At 39.8% G+C, this 25,284-nt stretch overlaps 1 protein-coding gene across 6 annotated transcripts in view; it reads right to left on the reverse strand.

The window, feature by feature from the left end:
• RAVER2 (ribonucleoprotein, PTB binding 2) overlaps positions 1 to 22,306 on the reverse strand; it is a 106,350-nt gene extending 84,044 nt beyond the window's left edge. For 4 of the 6 annotated variants that reach the window (XM_033408983.2, XM_033408982.2, XM_004281617.3 and 1 more), the window contains exons 1-2: positions 21,949 to 22,303; positions 1,624 to 1,690 (exon numbers count right to left, since the gene is read on the reverse strand). In XM_033408983.2, coding sequence (XP_033264874.1) covers positions 1,624 to 1,690; positions 21,949 to 22,197 — 316 coding nt within the window. In that variant the 5' untranslated portion in view covers positions 22,198 to 22,303. Of the gene's footprint in view, positions 1 to 1,623; positions 1,691 to 21,948 lie in introns of all 6 variants that reach the window. The other 2 variants (XM_033408985.2, XM_033408984.2) reach the window with 1 other exon arrangement.
• Positions 22,307 to 25,284: the final 2,978 nt, after the last annotated feature.

Below are 25,284 nucleotides of genomic sequence, written 5' to 3' on the forward strand. Positions count from 1 at the left end.
CTTTTGTATCCATTCACACGTTCTATGTCTTTTGATTGGAGCATTTAGTCCATTTACATTTAAAGTAATTATTGATAGGTATGTACTTATTGCCATTTTGTTAATTGTTTGGGGACTGTTTTTGTGGTAACTTTTTTGTTCCTTTCTTCTTTTGTTCTCTTCCCTTGTGATTTGATGACTATCTTTAGTGTTATGTTTAGGTTTCTTTCTCTTTCTTTTGTGTATATCTATTACAGAATTTCGGTTTGTGGCTACCATGAGGTTTTTATGTATAAATCTCTATATTATTATTTTAATTTGCTGTTTTAATTTCAAATGCATTTTAAAAACCCTGCATTTTACTCCCCTCCCCCCCATTTACTGTTATTGACATCATATTTTACATCTTTTGGTTTTGTGTGTCCCTTAACTACACATTTCAGATATAAATGATTTTACTACTTTTGTCTTTTAACCTTCCTGTTGTTGTGTTGGTTAGATTCTGACAGGGCAGGCTGCAGTGCTGTGGTGGTCCTGAGGCTGGTGTCTGCCCACTGGTGGGAAGGGTTGGGGTCCCGGGGATCCCCGGGCTAGTACCCGCCCACCAGGAGGTAAAGCTGGGTTCTGGGGCTTGGCTGGCTAACTGATAGGCAGAGTTGTGTCCTGGGGTCTCTGGCTGCAGGGCCCGGGATCCCAGAGCAGGTGTCCGACTACTGGTGGGTGGGGCTGGGTCCCAGGATATCCAACTACAGGGCCCTGGGTGTCCTTGAGCTGGTTTTAGCCCACTGGCATGCAGGGCCGGTTCCTAACACAGTTGGCTGCAGGGTCCTAGGTGTCCTAAAGCTTGTGAGATTTCCTGGTAGGTGGGGCTGGTTTCTGGGGAAGCTGGCTGAGGGGCCCAAGATGTCTCAGTGCTGGTGCCGGCCTGCTGGTGAGTCGGCTGGGTACTGCCATGGCAGGCTGCGGGGCTGTGGTGGTCTTGGGGCTTGCGTCTGCCCACTGGTGTATATGGCTGGAGCCCAGGATGTCCTAGAGCTGGTACCTGCCCACTGGTGTGTGAGGCTGGTTGAGAGGCTAGAGCCAGCTTGCTGGTGGGCAGAGCCAGAGCCCAGGGGGGTCTTGGGGCTGGTACCTGCCCACTGGTGGCTGGAGCTGGGTCCTGTGGTCTCCGGATGCAGGGCCCTGGGGTTCCCAGGGCTAGTGCCTATGCACTGGTATGTGGAACTGGGTCCTGGCCCCTCTGGTGGCTATGGGCTCAAGGGGTCTTAAGGCAGCCTGGCCGCTGGTGAGTGGGGCTGTGTCCCCACCCTTTTAGTTGCTTGGCCTGATGCATCCCAGCACTGACCCAGCAGGGCCAGGTCAGGCACTAATAACCTAGAGGGAGGATTCCAAATGGTGCTTACCAGCACCAGCGTCCATGTGGTAGAATGAGCTCCCCCAAATGGCTGCCACCAATATTATATTAATTTATGTGATTAAAATTTAGAATAATATTACCTTCAGAAAATAAATTAAGTAACATGTATATAATTTAATGTTTAAGAATTTCAGAGATTAGCTTAAGAATAAAAAGACACTTAGCTTTTTTGCTCTATAACGACAACCTGCAGAATTAAAATCAGACGCTTAGAACAGAAATCTTACCTGTTCGCTTATTTCTGTCCACATAACAATACTTTAACTCATAGTCTTGTAATAAATCATGAACTTCCTGAAAGAGACAAAACATGAACTCAATAAACACATGAATGCAGTTAGTAGATGATCCAGCTTAGCAGCCGACCACCATTACCATCACCATCCCCCATGTAAAAAAATCTTCCATGGATCTCCATCACTTATTTAAATTAAAGGCATTCAGGCCCACCAGATATGGCACCAACATACCTCTGCAAATACATCTCCCAATATATCCCTACACATGCCCATATTCCTGCTCAGATGAACACTCATTCTCTCATGAGTATACCATGCACAATCCTCATTCTGAATTACGCTGATACCTCGATCTAGCATGGGGCAAACATACCACTACAGCTCCCAAACTTCATCTAGAATCACATGCTTCCTTTGAAATCCCAGCTCAAATGTTCTTCCATGAAGATTTTTCCAATTCTTTTCCACAGAACATCACCTCTCCCACCACTATGCTAACAACGGTCATACTTTATTTATGCCTCTCTTAACACAAATAATATGAAATGTTTCTACTTGTGTTCTACATACTGAGTTTTTAACAAGTGTTACACCTGTAGATGGTAATACCAGCATGTAGAAGAAATAAATATAAATTAAAACCTAATTTAGAGGTCCCTGGGTATGAAAACAAGTAACAACCACCAAGGTATGGTATGTAGTCCAATTTATTTCCCCTTGGCTCCCCAAGATGTTTAAACTGGCTTTCTTGTTTGTTCAGTTTCTATTACTAATCCAGTCTGAACTTTTAAACTGTGATATCATAACTTCCATCCACCTGGGAAAATACAGCATATTTCCTCTGTATTTCTCCAATCCTTTCTGTTAAACCGATAATACTTGAGTACAAGAACTATATTTATCTGTATATTATATATATTGCTTTGAGCATACTAGGCACTCACATAAACATTAAAGTGAATATAATTTATTTTGTCATTGACTTGATATTAAGCCTTGAAAATTTTACTCATAATATACAACCGATGTAGTTATTATTTTTTAAAGGAATTGAACTATCACGTAAGTGGACATTTGGACCCCAGGTGAGACAGTGGTACAGCCAACCTGTTCTATTTTACAAATGAATACACTAAACAGACATAAGTGCTAGGATGTTAAGTTTGCAACCTAAACTAATTAATTCAGTAATATAATAATAATTCTTATTACTGATATTTTTATAGTTAACATTCATTTAGTTTTTACTAGGTACCAGAACATTGAACTTACTCCTTTCATTAAAAAATCAGGAAACCAGAGCAGAGCAAATTCAAGTAACTTGCCAAAGCTTACACTCAGTAATTTGCTGAGTATAGATTCACCAATTGGCTTGCTTCTAGGGACAACACTCTTAACCTCTACGCTATACTGCCTTATTTCTTCCAGGATTAACTGAAATAGTATACTACCACAGTTAGTTATAAAACCAACACCACAATGTCCGAATAAGTGATCATATGGAAATGGAAAATAAGTAAGAGGACAGTTACAAGTTGAGAAACATTTTCTCTTTCAATCCAACGTAAGGGAGTGGGGGAGACTGATATAATAGGCAAAGTATAAAAATAGTGCTGGGTGCAACAAAGACAATCATCTTTGAGATAAGAAAGATAAGAAAGGTAAAGGTGATAATTTAGTATTCTTTATCAGTAAGTCAATATTAGAAATGTTTTAAAATATATATACTTATCAATTGTGTAAAATATTGTTTGATGAATTACATAGTAATATGATCAACATACAGATTAGTTTATATATTACTGCTATGGTAATTTTTTGTCTTGTAAGCTTCAATATTTTCTTGAACTTAAACAACAGTGTATTGCTCATTAAGTAAACATAACTCTCTCAGCAGCATACCATATATATTTTGCGAATCAGCTAATTTAATATTATACTTTATATAGAAGGTGACACAGTTTTGTTTGAAAGGATCCAGTGTGTGCTTTTAGTTGCACAAACTTTAATCCCTCATTTCACTAGTTAACAGCTGTCAAATGCCAGATAAAGAAAACATGATACTGCTCTTCACTTGATCAAGTCTCCGTAAACAATTGACATGTTATATTACTCATTTAGCTAACAGAACCACCTAAGTTTTCAAAGATGCATTTTGCCAGTTGGAAATTTTATTTTTAAAACACCCATATTTCTAATCATAGCTTTCCTATGTATCAGACGTGGAATACAGATTTTGCCAACTGGGAAACTTTACAAAGCTTCCTGCAAAGAAAAAAACAATTATTTTTCTCCATGCCCTGGTTGCCTTGACCCAGGCAAAAGTGGGTCACCCCTCAACTTGAGCCTCAGCAAGTTGGCCAAATTAAAAACTTAAAACCTGAAAGAGAGTCCTAACAACCATTTGCCAAAATTCTACTGTGCTCCACACCACACAAAACCAAAAGGACTAAAATTACGTCTCCCTGTTCTAATCTAGTTTTATGACACTTTCAACTTACAAGCTAACTTTAAGGAATAAAGTTGCACCTTTGATGCAAATACTTTGTCCTCTGACTAGCAATATCAGTTACACATTTCTTACAGTAAGATGAGCTCATCGATTTTGGTAATTGTTAGATAGCTTTAGTAACCTATTTCCAGACCCGATTCACCATCACCCCCTGGAATTAAATGAAAAGTTTTCCACATATGAAATGTTTTCTGGGGAGAGGTTTAATAGCTTTCAACTCAAAGTAGTCTGTTAATAACCCCCCAAGAGTCAAACAATCATTGTTCTAGCTGGTGTGAACTTCTTCCTGAATGAAACCCAGCCTTAGTTTTAAACTTGAATCACACTGTCTTCCAAGCCCTTTGCAGACTTATGTTCTAAAAAGGGCTTTCATAGATTAAAGCACTTTGCTTTTAAATTCCACTTTTTTGGAATGAAAAAAATATTTTTATTTATGTTCTTTTAAAATTGTAAGTGATTTGATAATACAAAAGGATTATCTGTAACATATATTATGAGGCATAATAATGAAATAAGCACCCAGGAGCTCTACACCAAACTTAAAGACTAGGACATTGGCAACACTGTTCCATCTAACTATGCCTTCCTGCACTAGCCCATCCCCCATAGCTGGAGTCCTCAGGCAGCTTTGTATCCCCAAATAATACATTGTTTTGGTTTGTTTCTGAGCTTTATAAAAATGGTATTATGCTATTTTTAATCTTCTTTGCCTTGCTTTTTATACTCAATATTATGTTTCTAAAATTCACTCATGATCCACATGGCTACTGTTCATTTATTCACTATGGTTTAACATTCCATTCTGTGATTTTAGTATGGTTTACATTATCTATTTTTCTATCAGTGAATATCTGATTTGTTTCCAGGTTGTTGCTATTTTGCTACTGTTTGCTATTAAACTACTGTCACCTTCTTGTAAATTTTACGTTATCTCCTGGTGTTCCTGTGCAAAAATTTCTGAAAGTGGGAAATTCCTGGGCTATACACATGCAAAGGATCGTCTTTACAAGAAAGGGCCAGCTTCTTTACCAGACTGTTACAGTTTACATTCCCATCGATGGTATATGGGAGTCCTTACAATGCTTGGTCTCATCAGACACTTAAATTTTGTCAATTTAGTGGATATAAAATCATACCTCCTTGTGCTCTTGACTTGCATTCCCTTGATTAATAAGGCAGGGCATTGTGATGGTTAGTTTTGTGTGTGAACTTGGCTACAGAATCCAGTTCTTAAGTAATCTACGTGTAGCTGCAAAGGTATTTTCTAGATATGGTTAATATCTACAATCAGTTTACTCTAAGTGAAGGAGATCACCTTGGATAATGCAGGTGGGCCCCATCTAGTCAGCTGAAGAGCTTAAGAGAAAAACCGAGGTATTCTGGAGAAGAAATCCTGCCTCAAGACTGCAGCATCAACACCTGCCTGAGTTTCTAGCCTGCTGGTATACCTCACAGATTTTAGACTAGCCAGCCCTCACAATCAATCAATCAATTTCTCTATGAATGTACATAGTATAAATACATATTAATATAAATTTTATATATAATGTTTCTCAGAAGAACTCTGATACCGGTATTTTTCATATTTGTTTACCATTTATTTCCTCTTCTGATAAACATTTACTTATCTTTATTGCCCATTTTTCTATTGTGTTTATTTATTTATTTATTTTTTTTTTTTTGCAGTACGCGGGCCTCTCACCGCTGCAGCCTCTCCCGTCGCGGAGCACAGGCTCCAGACACGCAGGCCCAGCGGCCACGGCTCACAGGCCCAGCCGCTCCACGGCATGTGGGATCCTCCCGGACCGGGGCACGAACCCGTGTCCCCGCATCGGCAGGCAGACTCTCAACCACTGCGCCACCAGGGAAGCCCTATATTTTCTTTTATTGACATGTAGAATTTTTTTTTAATATTTTGGATACTAATTCCTTGTTGGGAAGCATATTATATATGTATTCCCCTAGTAAGTGGTCTGTCATTTTATTTGTGGGTACTTTTGGTAAAGAGAAGTTTTTCATTTAATGAAGCCAAATGTATCAGCTTTTTCCTTTAGAATTTCTGTTTTTTGTGCCTTAAGAAATCCTTTCCTACCCAAGGTCATACGATAGTTTGTCTTCCAAAAGTTTTTAAATTTTTTCTTTCACTTATCAGTTTTTAGTCAGTTGGAGTTAGCCATATTATTCTAGCCATAATTTCCAGTACAATCTTGAATAGAAGTGATTCTGGTATTGCTCCTAATCTCAAAGGGAAATTTTTCAATATTTCACCATGGAACATGATTGCTTTTGGTTTCTCTAGATAATCTTTAAGTTTGAGGAATTTGTATTCTATTCCTGTTTGCTATGAGTTTTTATTATGAATGGGTGTTAAATGTTATCAAATGCTTTTTCTGCATCTACTGAGATGACTTAAGTCCCATCTTCATGCCAGTCATCTCCAAATTTTTATCTCCACCTCAAATTTCTCTCCCGGGCTCCACACCTATACAAGCTATTGCTTGCTCAGAACTGCATTTGAATGTTACACACCAGATAATACTGTTTTGGGCCCAACACAAGGCCCATCATATGATACATTTCGTGGTACTGGCTGAGTAAATGCGGTGTCAATTTTAACTTGGCTAAACTTTTAACAGCTTTCAATACAGCTGTTTTGCTGGAAAGTTCTTTTGAATAGCTACTCTTCGCCAGGGGAACATTTTGACTTGGCTTAAAAAAAAATTAAGTAAACTTTCAGCTTTTTTATTAGCAGTATAATAATTTATTGAATGTTTACTTTCTCTCAGGCCCTTTATTGCAATAACTTTGTTTAACCCTAACAAACCCATGATATAGATTTTAAAGTTGGATGTTATTACCGATTTTAAAGTGGAAGATATTGAGGCCTAGAGAAGGGACTTGTATAGACAGTATGTAACGAATCTGGGATTCAAACCCAGGTTGACAGACCTTAGAGCAAACACAATGAATACTATATCTTAAGTATCATCAATACAAAAATAAAACCTATGAACTATACATTTCCATCGCATTCCTAATGCTTACTGCATCACTGACCTCCTAACCTTAGGACAGAGATCAGGGTAAGAACAAAGTTTGGGAGATAAAAACAAAAACAACATAATTTTACTTTTTGACAGCTAGAAATCTGAAAGCATCACTCCCTTGTTTAAATATTTCAATGGATCCTCATTTCCCTTAAAATAAAATCCAAACTTCCTTAAATGTCTTACAATCATCTGGTCCTACTTAATGTGCTAGCCTTATATTGAATCACTACCCCTCTCAAACTCTACTCCTTATCTACTCCTTATCTACTCCTCTCAAACTCTACTCCTTACACAATGCCCTAACTCTTGGCCATGCTTTTTCTTTTCTTTAGGACTTGATATATCTTGTTACTACCACTATGAATATTCCTCACGTCTCCCTTTCTCTCCCTTCCCCTAGTTAATTTCTCTCTCCCTGGTTTTCAGCTTAAATGAGTTTCTCTAAGAAGCCTTTCTGAATCTCTCAGGTGTGGAGTAGGTATCTTTCTTTTGGGCTCCCATAGCATTTTTTACTTTTTCCATTGCAACACTTATAGCACCTATCATCTGTATTTTAACTGCTTATATATCTGTATCTTCATTAGATTGTAGGCTTATTAGTAGCAAATAGCATGTAGCTGGCCTTGTTCGTAAAAAAGTCTCCAACATTTGGCAAAAAGCAGACCTTGCATATTTGTTAAGTGCATGAATATTTGTTTCTACATATTACCTTTATCAACTCCAATACAGTATTTTTCTAAGATTATTTTACCATCTGAACATAAACCAGTATGTTTAAAGTGCTCAAAAAGAAAAAAACAATTACTCTCTTTACACTAACCTGATACATAACTCACTTCTTCTTTAAAAGAAAATATTTGCATACGTCAAATTAATGAATATTATATATCTAGCAGTAAGAGGTTCTCCTTGAGCAGTTCTTGCTTATAGATATCCCCAGGAGATAGATTTACATAACCATGTCTCCCAAAGAACAATCCTACAGAAATCACGATCTCCTTTTCTCTGACACAAATGTTCTTTCCAGTATCACCCGGATGTAATACTGTATTCGTTTTCCATTGCTGTGCAACAAATTAAATTGCTTAAAACAATCCCCATTTATTATCTCTCAGTTCTGTAGGTCAAAAGTTCCGGCAGGCTCAAATGCATTCTCTGCTTAGGGTCTCTCAAGGCCCAAAATCAAGGGCTTAGGCAGGCTGGGCTCTTATCTGGAGGCTCTAAGAAAGAATGCACTTCCACTCATTAAGGCAGTTAGCAGAATTCAGTTTCTTGCAATTGTACAACTGAAGTCCCCATTTTCTCGCTGGCTATCAGCTGGGGACCACACTCAGCATCTAGAGACTGCTCTAAAATCCTTGTATGTGGCCCCCCTGCATCTTCAGACACAGCAACAGTGCATCAAACCCTTCTTGTGCTTCAGATCATCTGACTTCTCCCTCTGCTACTAGCTGGAGAAAACGCTCTGCTTTTAAAGGGCTAGTATGATGAGATATGGCTCACTGGGATAATCTCCCTTTTGATACCCCTAAGTCAACTGAGTAGTAACCTTAATTATATCTGCAAACATCCCCTTCTGTCATGTAATGTAACAATCTCACATGTGGTACCTTATCACATTCACAGTTCCATGGATTAGAAATCTTGGGGGGCCATTTCTAAATTCTGCCCGCCACAGCACCACTAATAATAGATATCACTTACTGTACCCTTACACATATTTCACACAAAATATCTTATTTCATACCACAGGTTTCAGAGCTCAAGCAAGGTGAGGAGGATATCTGCCCAGAAGGAAACCCCAGCACAGAGAGTCAGAACTCAGGCAAGGTGAGGAAGCCTTCTGGCCAGTGGAAGAGCCCAGTACAGAAGGATGGAGCTTATACTGGATGAGGTGGGTGTCTGCATGCGGGAGGGCACAGTCATCTGCAGGGGTGATGGGAGATTGATTACTTAAAGGAGGATTGTTCAAATAAGTAAATATATTAAGGACAATGAACACCAGGTTTCTCACTGTCAGAAAAAAAAAGTAACAAACATGGAATGGCAGCAAACTAGAAAGAACTCTACGGAGTTAGACTGCAATTTGATATATCAGTGTGAACTCATTCCTTTCAACAGACAGACGGATATAGGTGTAAATATATGTGTGTACACACATACATACACTCATATATTCTCTTGCTCTGCCTACTAAGAGGAACTGACAGCAGTGATATCTCAGTGGCAATGAGTACATCTAGTTCCCAGATCTTGGCTTCTTAATAGTATTTTCCCCCAAAAGAAACTAGGCTTTATAAAAGTCATCTAGGGCTGCCATAACAAAATATCATAGACAACACAAACTTAATTTACTCACAGATCTGGAAGTTAGAATTCCTAGATCAAGGCTCTAGTTGATCTGGCTTCTGCTGAGATCTCTCTTCCTGGCTTGTAGATGGCCACCTTCACCCTATGCCCTCACATGGCCTTTCCTTGGTGCTTGCACACATCGGGGTTGGGCTGGGGGTGAGGCACACAGCAGAAAGAGAGCTCTCTGGTGTCTTTTCTTCAATGGCAATAATCCTATCAGATCAGGGCCCCACCCTCATGACTTCCTTTAAATTTAATTACTTCCATAGAGACCCCGGCCACACTGGGGGTTAGGGCTTCAACATACGAATTTGGGGGAAAACAAGCATTCAGTCTCTCATGAAATGGATGATTCAAGAGCTAAAGCACAGAAAATAAAACATAAGCTGCAACAGCGTATTGTGTCAAAAGCAAAGCGAAGTGCTCAGTGAATGACGGGGACATGTCAAAAGTACATAGGACCAGTAGACAAAATACAGAAGCAACCTAAGTGTCCATCAAAAGATGAATGGATAAAAAAGATGTGGTGTGTGTATATATATACAATGGAATATTAGCCATAAAAAATAATGAAATTTTGCCACTTGCAACAACATGGTTGGACCTGAAGGGTATTACGCTGAGTGAAATAAGTCAGAGAAAGACAGATACTGCATGTTATCACTTACATGTGGACTCTGAAAAGTACAACAAAATATGAATGTAACAGAAACAGACTCACTGATATAGAGAACAAACTAGAGATACCAGTGGGGAGAGGGACACGGGAAAGGGCACAATGGGGGTAGAGGATGAAGAGGTACAAAGTACTATGGAAAAAATATATAAGGATACAATATATGACACAGGGAATATAGCCAATATTTTATAATAGCTTTAAATGGAGTATAATCTATAAAAATATTGAATCACTATGTTGTACCCTTGAGACTAACATAACATTGTAAATCAACTATACTTTAATTTAAAAACAAAGGACCTTTCCCTTAAGTGTGTGCTAGAATTAGTGACTTGTTTCTAAAGAACAGTGAATGGGAAAAATAGTATCTTTACAGAGGAGTGATGTGGCAGACATCATCTTAAGGAAATGATCAAGGTTAACAACACCAGTGAAAGTCATATGGATGTCATGATGTCATGTACCCCATGAAATGACATGATCAGAAGTGGACTTTGCCTCTGTGGAATTCTTCCCAAAATTCCATAACCCTAATCTCCCATGAGAAAAACATCATACAAACCCGAGGGGTGTTCTAAAAAGTTTCTGACCAAACTATCAAGATCATGAAAAACAAGAAAAGACTGAGAAACTAATGCAGAATGGAAATTAAGGAGATGAGATGTGGTAACTAAATGCAATGTGGTACCCTGGACTGGATCCTGAAACAGGAAAAGGACATAAGTGAAAAAAACAAATCAAATCCAAAGTCTACAGTTCAGTTAATAATAATGTACCAATGTAATCTCTTAGTCTTGACTAGTGTACCTTGGTTACAAGATTTAACATTAGGGGAAACTGGGTAAAGAATATATAGGAACTCTATGGACTCTCTTTGTAACTTCTTTTGTAAATCTAAAATTATTCCAAAACAAAAAGTTTATTTAAAAAGAGGACATAGGAGCCAGCCTAAAGAAGCTCCCACTGTCCAAACGTAAAACAATTAAAGCATCAAGGTAAGTAATGATAGTAATGGAGTATAAACCGTTGAACAACATAGGAAACCAAGAGTTTATTTTTGATATAAAATAATAAATCCATAAATTGAACACTAGAAAGGGAATACAGGCATACCTCAGAGACATTGTGGGTTTGGTTCCAGGCCACTGCAATAAAGTGAATATCAAAATAAAGTGGGTCACACAAATTTTTTGGTTTCCCAGTGCATATGAAAGTTATGCTTATACTATACTCTAGTATATTAAATGTGCAGTAGCATTATGTCTAAAACAAGTACATACCTTAATTTAAAAAAACTTTATTGCTAAAAACTTGCTATCCGTCATCTGAGCTGTCAGCACATCATACTCTTTTTGCAATAGTAACAAAGATCACTGATCACAGATCACCATAACAAATATAATAATAATGAACAAGTTGGAAATATTGTGAGAATTACCAAAATGTGACACAGAGACACGAAGTGAGCAAATGCTGTTGGAAAAATGGTGCCGACAGAATTGTTTGATGCAGGGTTGCCACAAACTTTCAATTTGTAAAAAATGCAATATCTGTGACAAGCAAATAAAGAAAAGCACACTAAAATGAGGTATGCCTGTAGAATATTTATACAGTCTTAACTAAAGTATCTCCTCTCAAAAATCCTTATTAATACCAAAGGGAAAAACTTTGCTTATAGAAGCCTGGCAGATACCACTTTAATAAAAGTCAATCAGAGGGATCAAAGTTAACTTTATCAGCAATGGGACAAATCTAAAACGTGCATCACCCTGTGATATTCCTGCCAAGGTTATGTAACTTGAGTCTAATTATGCAGAACTAATCTAATTATATAGAATGTCCAAATTGAAGGACACTCTATAAAGTAACTGGCCTGTAATCTTCAAAAGGGTCAAGGCTGGAAAAGACAAGTTATTCCAGACTGAAGACTAAAAAGACACAACAACTAAGTGCAATATATGATTCTGAACTGGATCCTTTCACTATAAAAGATATTAATGGGAAAACTGGCAAAACTTAAATGCGATCTGTAGATTTGACGGTAGTATTTTGAGTTTGATGGTAGTGATGTGTTTATGCTGGAGAAAGTCCATATTTGTAGAAAATACACAGTAAAGTACTCAGGTTGATAGAGAGTAGGTCAATGCTCACTCTCAAACAGTTTAGGGAAAAATAGTTCTTTGTACAGTACTTACGACCTTTCTGTAAGTTTGTGATTATTTCAAAATTTAAAATTTCCCAGATTCACATGTTCTTGTTTATTGCCATTACTTCCACTCTAGATCAGGATGCGAAAAACGAACAAGGTATAAACTCAGAGAGAAGGAGACTGATCTGAAGTCAAAAGCCAGCAGCTGAACTTGAGGGTAACAGAAGATCCAAAGTTCAGGAAATAAAGGCAAGCTGGGAACTAGAAGCAGATAATCACTGTAGTGGGTTAAGGAAAGATATAAAAACTGATTAGCTGGGGCAAAGCGGATAGGGTGGGGCGGGCTGGAGCTGGGTGAAAGGGGATGGCAGGAAAAGAGGCAAAGAATACGCGTGCAAATACAGGCTCAAACAAATACAGTGAATTCTAATGCTATCTTGGCATTCAGGTGGTAACAAAAGTTTAACAGAAACCTTCAAATTCACAAAGAAAATGTACAAGCATAAGGACGAAGGAAATCTAAAGATAATGAGAGTAAATAAGCACAAAATTAAGTGTCAAATGCCTAGAAAACAAGTTGAGAGACTCACAATAAGTTAGAGACTCAGAAATCGAACAAAAAAGGGACACTTTTCATAGCAATAAATACTTATTGTGAATAGTCTTGATATGTTTTAAAGAGACATTTTCTTTACATTAACCTTGTTTTTTTTTTTGCGGTACGCAGACCTCTCACTGTTGTGGCCTCTCCCGTTGCGGAGCACAGGCTCTGGACGCGCAGGCCCAGCAGCCATGGCTCACGGGCCCAGCCACTCCCGCAGCATGTGGGATCTTCCCGGACAGGGGCACGAACCCGTGTCCCCTGCATCGGCAGGCGGACTCTCAACCACTGCGCCACCAGGGAAACCCTATATTAACCTTTGTATCAACAAATACTCATTGTGAATAGTCTTGATATGTTTTAAAGTGACATTCTTTATATCAACCTTTGTAACAACACACGTTAAGTGAGAAACATTACACTGTAATATCTTGGACTCTAAGAAAAAGAATTCTGTACATCCACCCTGTGTCAGGCACAATAGGTAAAGTGTTAGTAATACTGGGTGACCAGAGAACAATGAGCTTCTACATCAAACGTAAAGTGACACAGGTGACTTTCTTAGAAAGAAAATTAAGAAGTCGGATTTATTTTCTTGCCCAGAGACAGGATCATCCCACATGTGCATAAATGTGGTCCACAGAAGTTTCTGCTGAAAACTCTTCTCAAGAAGCAGCTTTGGACCTGTTTAAATGGTCCATACTCAGGTGAAGTCCCAAACACATAATCAAAATTACACTGGCGTGGAAAGGTGCTTCTCAGTTTAGGTCTAAAATCTCCCAGAGCGAGATCAGGGGTAAATTACAAGAGATCCACAACCCCTTGAAATTACATGCAAATTTCTGTGTGCCTATGAACATTAGAACTTTTCTGGAGAGAGGGTTTATAGCTTTCAACTTACTCACATGCAATAAACAGTTGACTGATAGAATAATTATATGGGAACGGAGTTCACGGCCTAAAAAGCTAACACAGTCTTACAATGCAAAATTTGTTCATCTTACAAACTAATCCTGAAAGCCTGCCATGTGTCACACACATTAACAGAAGTACAGCATTTTAGAACAAATAGGTGGGTCATCTCCTTCTGTTTTAAACTTCCCTGGGAACAGTGTGTCAGGTTCTAGGTTAAACACTGGTGACACAAAGGTAAATATTACATAATCCCTGTCCTTTGAAACACAATATAGAGTGTATGCAGGGGAATTACAATCATAATACAGTGTGGGATAAGAATATAAACTTCGGAATAAAAAAGACATTAGCTTTTCTCCACTCTACTACTACTAAGCTGAATGACTTTGGGCAAATTGCTTGACATTAATTTTGCATCTGTGTTTCCCTATCAGTAAAATGAGAATAAAAAAATCTGATCTCACAGCCTTGAAAAAAGGATTAAATATAATGTAAATGAAGCTCGGTGCCTGGCAACAGCAGGCATCTAATAAACAAAGGTTATTATTGTTATTATAGAAATCCAGAGAAAAGAGAATTTGCTCTGGCTGAGGGATTACAAGGAGATCTCAACTAGACTACCATACTCGATTTCGGGCGCCACATTTTAAGAGATGCAATGACAAAATGATAGTGGTGTGCGTTCAGAGAAAAATAAACAAGATGGTGAGGAAACTCAGACTCATGTCCTAAATGCAGTGGTTTGAAGGAGGTGAAGTTATAAGTTAAAAAAGAGAATACCATAATTTCTCTGTGCTACTAGAGGGGAGAAATTGGATCAAGAAATCAAAATTTCAGGGAAATAAATTTTACATATTTAATATAAATAAGACATTTATAACAAAAGCTGTCTGAAGATGGAGTAGGATACCTTACAAAACAGTGATTTCTTTGAAACTAAAGGTGTTAAAAATGTGCTAGAAACCATGTGTTCAGGACTCTGTAAATTGTGTTCATGTCTTAAGCAAAAGGGTTGGATAAAATGTCTTCTACCATCCTTTTCAATAACAAAATTTCATGATTTTTTAATTAAAATTCTGTATTATTTAGGATAGTACTGGTTGGTAATAACATAAGACCCAACTTGAAATAAATGAAAAATAAAGGGAAGTTAGGGTCTTGCATAACTAAGAAATGCAAAGGTAGGTCAGGCTTCATATATAGTTTGATCAGGGCTCTAGCTCAGCCTCTATTTTACCTCCCTCCCTCCCTCCCTCCCTCCCTTTCTTCCTTTCTTCCTTTCTTTCCAGGTCAATCCTGCTTTAGATGTCTGCTCTGTCCTCAGAATGTCAGCTACAATCTGAGCAATGTGTCTCTGCATTCATATCCCGTGGGAAGAAAGAATTACCTTAACAACCAAAGTCCTAAGCTTCTTTATTATACTAGGCTGAAATAATCATTGTGGCCAAGGGACTACCATGTGCTGACTGGCTTACACCCAGGTTATTGCCCATCCTTTAACCAATTCCAATGGCAAAAGAGAAGAATTCTGTTTGTTGGTTTATGTCACTTCTACAGATAGGGACAGAAAGCAAATCCACTCAAACCATGCAGTCCCTAAATAATGGAGGGCAGGTCCTCAAAGGAAAATCTGGGTGCTACTAGGAAAGACAAGAGGAAGAACGGAGACTGAGTAGGCAACAGCGTCAGGGTCTCAGCAAGAAACAGATGGTACACTCAAAGACTAAGTAACTGGAGAGAATTTTTTAAAGAGACTATCTACAAAAGTTTACAGAAAGCCCATGGTTAGCAACAGTCAGTCCCCTACAACCCCTAGGCCTAATAAAGGCAAGGGGAATGATTACAACAACCCAGAGAGCTTAGTTGCATGGAGGGTTCCATTGGAAAGAAACTGTGACCTTTGAAAGAGGAAACAGCCAAGCCACAGTAACCTCACAGAGATGGAGCTGGGTGAATAAATGCCCCAATCTCTCTCTCCTCTGCCCTTTGATCTCCCCCCAGTGGCTCTGGCCAAATGCAATCAGAAATCAGAGAATAAGAGAGCCCCGTTAGTGCTTTTCACAGTACAGTCGGCCTCCGAGGACACAAAGCAGGTAAGAAGGGTGGAGAAAGGTCTGGAGGAAAAAAATGGAAGACATTCAGTATAGCAACCAAAGACAATCCTCTGCAGAAAATCATGAGCCAAAACAGCTAATACAGACAAGTGTTCTAGGCGGTCTGATGCCCCCACTTCTCACTCAGTACCCCTCAGTGCACACTATCACCTCCGACTGAGGCGACTGCCTCTTAGGCAAACAAAGTAAAAACAGAGCCAGGGTTTCTAATAAGCAATTATAGATATTTAAATTTATAGATGATTTTGTTTTCTTTCTTTATGTCTTAACATCCTTTCATCAGCCTGTTTCTGCTGGGCTAAGCAGAGCTAAGCATAAAGCTTTTTGCCCACAGATGAGAGATGAGCCCTGGAGACCCTAAGGGTCACTGGCTATAAGGTAGGGAGACGTCTTTGGACTGTTTAACACTCAGCATTGTGATGCAAACCACAAAACGCTCCTCTTCTCAAATGTGTTTTCAGAGCAAGAACAAGCATTGCTGAAACACTTTTTAAAGAATTTCTGCCAAGACTAGAAATTCACTGAGCCAGTGGTGGCCCAGAAATGTAGAAATATATTCCTTTAGCAGCTTTCAGTGTTCTTGTTACACTGGGAATAGGATAATAAAATACACAGAAGAGACACAGAACCCGTAAGTTAATTCTGATTAACTACACTAAAAAAGAAAACATAATAGATAACTTTTAAGTAGTACAAACTACTACACTAAGAAAAGTAACTTTTGGAAGTAAGCAAAATGACATTCTCAATAAGAAAAAGAATGATTTCATAATGCAAAAACATCCCAGTACTGTCAGTTTAAAAAGAGGCAATAATTACTGAATATACTGTTAGAGAAAACAAATCATGTATATTTTTAAATCCCACAGTTAAAGAACACAAAGCATGTGAGAAAATTCTATTGGTTTTTTAATAACAAAAGAAAAATGGGAATAAATAGATTTTAAAAGGAAAATCAACCAGAGTTTCCTACATTTGGTGGTTTGTTATTCTAAAAAGTGCTGTGCTTTCAAATGGGCCTCTATGAATTAACCATCAAGCTTCTCAACTAACTACCCTAATAGAGTACTTTGAAATGAAAGTTAATAACACCCAAAGTGAGACAATAGAATGTTTCTTCTATTTAGCCCTAAGCACTTCACATTTTCTTCTAATTACACAATAAAATCTCTTTCAGATTTTGAAATAAATACAACAAAAACAAAATACAGGTACATGCATACGATATGTAAAAAAACAACTGAGTGAACTCAAACAATATAGTAAATAAATGTCATTATTTCTCCAATTTGAAACCCCAGTAGCAATGCTACTGAAACAGAATCAGGTTAACCATAAAATATAAACAATTTATAGAAATACAATTAAAAACCACATATTAGGGCATTACCTTAACTAATCAAAATTCTAAAGTCAGAGTTGCAAAAGACTATTCACACATATAGACACACACATATACACGATAGCTACAATGAATAAGAACCAGTGTTCACAGCACTGTTATTATTCACTATAAATAATTCTAATTATTATAAATATTATTCATGATAAATTAATCACTATAATAACATTCCAAAACACTAACAAAGACAAACACCAAATCACAGTGGCATGAAGTACTCAAGGATGGAGGTAGCTTTAAAACATTAGAGTAGAATCCAATGTAGAACCAATAAAAAATGAGACTAGAAATGTAGGCAGGGGCCAAGTCACAAAAAGCCTAGAGTCTAGGGCTTCTCTGGTGGCGCAGTGGCTGAGAGTCCTCCTGCCGATGCAGGGGACACGGGTTCATGCCCCGGTCCGGGAAGATCCCACATGCCGCGGAGCAGCTGGGCCCGTGAGCCATGGCCGCTGAGCCTGCACGTCCGGAACCTGTGCTCCGCAACGGGAGAGGCCACAACAGGAAGAGGCCCGCGTACCACCAAAAAAAAAAAAAAAAAGCCTAGAGTCTTAGAATTCTATCCTAGTATGTCATGCTTCTCAGGTGAGGTCTGAGTACTCCATGGTAATACAGGAGTATGGAAAAATCATAGGATAATTGTGGTGCATCTTCCATAAGTGTCAAGTTTATGTAAAAAATTTGGAGGGAAGTTAAATGAGTTTGTCACTGTTTTTATATTAAATCCAATTTTCCTAGAGCATAAAATTAATGTGAATTTTTCAGACAGAACATGAAGCTTCAAAGCAATTTCACTCTTGCCATAGGCTAATTCAGGTTCACTATTCCTTACAATTTGAGGAGAAGAGACAAATGAGGGAGAATTTGAGGGAAAGTTTGAGAAGCACTGCTGAGAATGTGGAGCCAAAGATTTTTGTTGTTGTTGTTTTCTCTTGTTTTGAATAGGGGAGTGATATCAGATTTGTGCCTTGGGAAGCTCTCTCAGGGAAACAGTAAGAAGGATGGGCTAAAAAATAAGAGACAGCACAATAATGAGGGTAAGTGACAAGCAGAAAGGTTGTAACTCTGCAAGAGATGAAAAGGATATGAACCAGAGTTGAAGCTACGAGAACACAGAGGGCTGGGAGGATTCCGGAAAGCATAGGATGATCACCAGACAGCGCCTGACAGATGCCATAGTAACTATTCTTTTGAGCACTTATTAGTATAAAGGCGTTCATTTTTTTAGAGTTAGTATTTCTACTACTGTAAGGTATTTGACATTTGTACCTTTAAAAGCTCTCACTTAAAAATAATACCTTCATGAGAGAGTGGCACGGACATATATACACCACCAAATGTAAAATAGATAGCTAGTGGGAAGCAGCCGCATAGCACAGGGAGATCAGCTCGGTGCTTTGTGACCGCCTGGAGGGGTGGGATAGGGAGGGTGGGAGGGAGACGCAAGAGGGAGGGGATATGGGGATATATGTATGCATATGGCTGATTCACTTTGTTATAAAGCAGAAACTAACACACCATTGTAAAGCAATTATACTCCAATAAAGATGTTAAAAAAAAATAATACCTTTAGTGTGCCTTCTAATCATAGGAAATGTAAAGTTGTGGGATGCTATTTGGTATATGCTGTTATACCAAAAATTAAACAAAATATGAGTAAGACTTATGAAAACTATGTTTAATAAAGAAAACACCCATGTTTTAAAAATGTTAAGAAAAAATTATTGGGTTCCTACTAATCAATCATCAACATAGCTTTTCTAGAAACATAACTATACAGTTTGAGAACCAGAGTTAGGAATGACTTTGATCTTTAATGTGATATTCCAGAATAAATGAACACAGACTCTTCTAGAAAAGAACAAGAATTTGGGTATTTAAAATATCTGATTACTTAGAAACTGAACAAAAAGTAGTAACTTTTATTTTTTTTTTTACCATGTTAGTCATTTCATAAGGAGGAAACAGGAGTTTATCCAGCTGATACTGGCTAAAAGATACAAAATAAGATTAAACTTAATTCTTCACTAGTAAGTTGACAGTAAAATGCAGCCACTAGGTAAAAACAGAATTATAATTGTGAAGGTAAATAAAAGATAAAACAAACAAAAAATCCTAGCAGAATATATTCAAGAAAATATTACAACTTGAGAAGTAGATCAAGTAAATATTAATTTTATTGGACTAATAAAAATAGCAACTCAGTTTAAATAATCTGAAGAAACAAGTGTCTTTTAATTGCTTTTAGAAATTAGCACACTTCGGTCTATTCTACTTATTCGTGTAACACAGACCATTGATATTTATAATATGATTGTGATCAGAAAACTTAGGAAAGGTACAAGCACTGAAGACAATAGAGAAAAGAAAAACACTACTCAAACAAATGTTATCTGTAATCAAACACTGATCTGTTTAAATTTTAAAACTACATTATCAGAAATATTTAAAATAATATTTTGTTATGGAAATCATCATAGAAAAAAACAAAGGCTAGGACAAGTCTGGAAACTAGTCTCTAGGTCCTAACAACTTTTAGTTATTTATTTTTTGCTTATAGATGAAACTCTTCAGCTCTCAAAAAGCATGGCATAAAAATTTAAGATACTTTACTTGGCAGTAAAAGACCCAACTAGACATACAGATCTTAAACCAACTTTATTTGATAGTCTATGCTTGCTACCTTACAGAAAAATCCTAAAATTTAGGTGAAACATAAATTCATAACAGAGAAAGAATATCTCAAAAATACAAATCAGTGTAATTCTCATAAAACCTCTCTCCATCACTAACAACAGGTAATTAACTGTTCCTTTTATTAGACTCTTTAATATATTTTTTCAAGTCTCTTGAGAAGGGAATGAGAAAGATACCAACACCAAAGGAAGAATAGACAGAACTATCTAAAATTTTTGGTCCAAATATTTTGAAAATTAATGCAAAGAAATGTGATAACAAAAATAGTTGACATTCTACAAAGGAAATTAAGACACTTCTCCACCTCTCTTCTAGATGATCTACACACATAGCTGCTATTTCTTCAATTTTTTTTTTAATTCCATCTGCCTTTTCCAAGCCTCCCTCTTTCTGTGCTCACTTGCTGTCCTATACTTGCGTGGGCACGGGAAAGTTGCTTCTATGAAATCAGTCCATTGCAGGTGTCCTTATAGCATTACAGAACATCACCTGCCTGAGGGGAAGTGGACAACCATGGAAAGAGCTGAAAGAGGGATGAGATGTACAAACACTAACAGAGACTTTTTTACATTGTTTTTGAAACAAAATGGTCCTTCATGTATATGGGTTATAAGGTTACATGCTCACATTTATTGTGAGTGGCTATGTAAGGTCTAGTTACATAGTAATGAGGCATTGGTCTCAATATTTAACGGATCTAATGGAAGAACCGCTGCAGTTATCAACAGGCAGCTCCCCTGCAATTCCATGCATCCCACTACAGGAGGAACTACACGAAGTGCCCCAAATCTGCAACCACCAGGACAGACCACCCTCCCCATCCCCACAAAATATAGAAATTCCAATTAAATGTGAAAGATACGTGAACATCTAGACAAGAAACCCTTAATAGTCAAAGAAATTCGATTTTTTTGGTAAAAAAAAAATACATACGCACAGGAAAAGAAAGATAATACTCCACGTTAACAATGGTTATCTTTAAGTATCAAAAATACAGGTGATTTCTATTCCTCCCTTTGCGCTTCTCTGTGTTTTCTAGCTTTCCTATAATGAGCACGTAACTTTGGTAATCGAGGATAAAAAAAAAAAGTCAAATAGATGCAGAGCTTAAAGCAACAATTAATCTGGATCAAAGACACAGAGTAGCCTATCTTTAAGCCTCCTCGGAGTCGCTAAGGAACAAATCCTCCAGTACTCGGCAGGGAGAAGACGGCTGCAAGGCTCCCCAAACCGCAGCGATAACCTCTCTATTCCAGGGTCTTAGCAAACTGAGGGGACAGAGTTGTTTCATACAAACTTGGTCAAGTGCTCCTGCAACAGCAAAACTCACTCCCAGCTTTCCCGTGACCCCGCCCCCCAAGGCACATCCAAGTCGCGAGGACCCCGTTGAGACCCTGCGCCAGTCTCAGGGTGCTCCCGAAGACTTGTCCCCCACCCCCAAGCTGTGCTCCGCAGCTCACCTCCGCTCTCCTTCACTTACTTCCCCGACCCCTTCCCCCAGTACACCACCCTGGGCCATGAGGGGAAGGAAGGAACCAGCCGAACTTAGAGACAACGCTCCAGATTCCCGTGACCTTGGACAAGCTCATTAGCCTCTCCGAGCCTCAGTTTCCTAATGTGCCTCCTTCGCGGGATGACCGCGGACTCACAAACCCCGGGGGCTCTTTAAAAGCCAAGGACCGTTCTCGTAACTCTGCACGACCCCCTCCTCCCCCGGACCGCTCCCAGGCTCCGGGCACCAGCCTGGACACCGGGGGATGGGGGCGGGAGGGCGTGGGCAGCTTCTCTCTAAAGCTCCTGCCCCGTAGCCCCCGGGACGCGTCGCCTCGCAGCCCGTCCCCACACCTGGCAGTTGCTGTCCTGGGGCAGGTTTTTCACCAGGATTTTTCTGCGGTTGCTCAGCTCCCGGCGCATCCGCTGCAGCCGCGCGGCGACCTCCTCCGGGTGCAGCGCGGCGGGCGCCGGGCCCCGGGCGTCGTTGCGCGCCTCGGCGGAGGGGTCCGGCCCGCGCGGCCCCGACTCCGGCTCGGGCCCCGCCGCGCCGCCCAGGCCCGCGCCCCCCTCGCCGCCGGCTCCCGCTGCCGCCGTCGCCATCTTCCCGGGCGCCCGCGGCTGCGGGCTCCTCGGAGGCTCGAGGGGAAGGGAGAGAGAGAGCGCGAGGAGGCCCGGGCGGGGGCGAGGCGGGCCGAGGCCGCGGAGTGGGTGGGGGGGAGGGGGAGGGAGGCGGCGCCGCAGCCAGCAGCCGGCGGGCGGGAAGAGGAAACCTGAGCGCCGAGGAGGAGCTCAGAACCACCTCGCGGGAACCTCCCCCTCGGGCCCCCGGGCCCCGCGCACCGGCGCGCCGGCCCCGCCCGCGGGGACCTCTACGCCGCCCCCCGGACACCTGTGCCGGCGCGGGCGGGCAGGCGAGCTCCCCTCCCTGCAAGGCCCTAGCGAAAGCCCAGGTTTGGGCTCTGGAGATGCGGCCCTTTGGCACCGGCTTTCCCGGGGGCACTCGGGCCCCAGGCGTCGGTCCCCGCGCGGCCTCCCCACGTGACACCGCAGCTGTCCCCAAGCTCCCCTCGAAACTCCCGCGCTGGGGCGGCTCCGGGGCTGCAGACGCGAATTCAGCCTCCCCAAACCCGGGGAGGCCCCTGCCCGCTCCGGACGGTGACCCTTCTTCTCTGCTCAAGATGTGCTCGTCTGGCAGAGAAGTTTGAGTTTGCCATGAAAAATAAAATTTGAGGTTTTCTAGGGAGTACAAAAAGGCAAGAATTCTGGAGGCAATTTTATATATTTGAAAAAACCTGATCGCAAAGTATTTTCCTGTGTCTACAAGAAAGCCTGTGCCCTTGACCCGTCCCTCCGTTTCTTTTGTACGTTTCCTAAAATGTAAAACCTTGATGCTTGTATATGCAGCATATAAAGGGGTGCCGAAACAAAGACTAAAATGGAACAGGAACTGTGACAGAGGGTTGGCGTTAACGCTACTTGGAACATTATTTTAATTGAAACGTTGAGGGAGAGTTACACTGTAGAGCTAAGTCACAGTGATGTTATCAGATCAAACAATTGGGCAGCCTTTGACTGGCACCAGCCCAAATGACTATGAGTAAAGAGAAACATGCATCTTAAGTGTGTAGCATGCAAATACACCCTCAAAAAAAAAAAAAAAAAAAAAGCCTGTTTAACAGGTTATTCCGTTGGGGGAAAATACTTTCAGTAAATGTCACCAAAAAGTAAAACCAAAAAAGATTTTTAAAAAACATACTATGTATTCAGTACCTACCTTGTGCCCCCATGTACTTCTAAGTACATTACAAATGTTTCATTTACTCTTCACAATAATTCAATTAGGTAGTTTTTATTTTCTTCACTTTACAAGTGAAGAAATAGAGGCAGGTTGCTTAATTCTAAAGCCCAACGCTCTTCATAACGTAAAAAGACTCATCTGTCACCTCTCCATCACAAAATAATGACTGCTGATATTCCTGCACTTATTCTCTGCCAACAGATACTTGTTATCATTAAAATGATTCTGCACTGCACCCATGTTCATACGAGCACTATTGTCAATAGCCAAAGGGTAGAAACCACCTGAAAGGTCCATCTACCAATGAATAAACTATAGTATACGCATACAATGGAGTATTGTTCAGCTATATAAAAAAAAAAATCAAGTACTGATACAAGGTGGATAAATCTCCAAAACATTATGCTAAATGAAAGAAATCAGACACAAAAGGTCACGTGTTACATGATTCCATTTACATGAAATATTCGCAAATAAGTAAATCCATAGAGACAGAACATAGGCTGGTAGTTACCAGGGATTGGGGGAGGGGGGGAATGGGAAGCACCTGCCTAATGGATACAGGTTTCGTTTTGGGGTGATGAAAATGTTTTGGAATTGGACAGAGGTGGCAGTTGCCCAATATTGTGAAAGTAGACTAAGTAGACACTGAATAGTTCAGTGTAAAATGGTTAATTATGTCACATGAGTTTCATCTCATAAAAAAATGTAAATGATATTCTACAGTGCACAGCTTTATTACTTGCTTTTTACAGCATATTTTCAGAGCCTCTTTCTATGCCAAATAACTGAACATCATTATTTTTCATGGCTGCATATTATTGTATTGTGATAATTACCATAATTTACATAACTAATTGCCTAGTATTAGACATCTTTATTGTACACCACACTGAGATTAATACCCTTGTGTCCATATTTGCGTATTTGTAATTCTTCCATAAAGAACTAGAAGCAAAATGTCTTCACAAGAAAAAGTATATATGAAGATTTTTGATGTGTATTTCCAAACTACCTTCCTCAGTTTTCCCCATCACAAACATTGCTTGTTTCCCTGCTTGCATCCATGATAATTTGATATCAAAATAATATCTTTTTTTAAATTTTATTTTATTTTTGGCTGTGTTGGGTCTTTGTTGCTGTGTGCACACTTCTCATTGTGGTGGCTTCTCTCGTTGAGGAGCACAGGCTCTAGGCTCGAGGACTTCAGTAGTCGTGGCACGCGGGCTCAGTAGTTGTGGCTCACGGGCTTAGTTGCTCTGCGGCATGTGGGATCTTACCAGACCGGGGATTGAACCCGTGTCCCCTGCATTGGGAGGTGGATTCTCAACCACTGCGCCACCAGGGAAGTCCCAAAATAATGTCTTATTTTGGTTTTAAATTTTGTTCCTTGTGGGACCTTAGCTCCCCCACCAGGGACTGTTGAACCCAGTCCCTTGGTAGTGAGAGTGCAGAGTACTAACCACTGGATGGCCAGGGAATTCCTAAATTTTATTCCTTTGATCGAAAGTTATGAGTTGTGGGCTTCCCTGGTGGCGCAGTGGTTGAGAGTCCACCTGCCGATGCAGGGGACAGGGGTTTGTGCCCCGGTCCGGGAAGACCCCACATGCCGTGGAGCGGCTGGGCTCGTGAGCCATGGCCACTGAGCCTGCGTGTCCGGAGCCTGTGCTCCGCAACAGGAGAAGCCACAACAGTGAGAGGCCCGCGTACAGCAAAGAATAAAAATAAATAAAAATAAGAAATAAAAAAATAAAAGTTATGAGATGTGAGCTCCAATCAAGCGCTGTTTTGTAGAGCTGAGAGACTTTGAGAAGTATATTCTTTAAAGTGGGCAAGAAGCATGAATAGGCTTAGCATATGCTCTGACCTTGAGTCAGTCATTAAGTCTG

The sequence above is a fragment of the Orcinus orca genome, chromosome 1 (genome assembly GCF_937001465.1).
Source record: "Orcinus orca chromosome 1, mOrcOrc1.1, whole genome shotgun sequence".
Classification (NCBI taxonomy): domain Eukaryota; kingdom Metazoa; phylum Chordata; class Mammalia; order Artiodactyla; family Delphinidae; genus Orcinus; species Orcinus orca.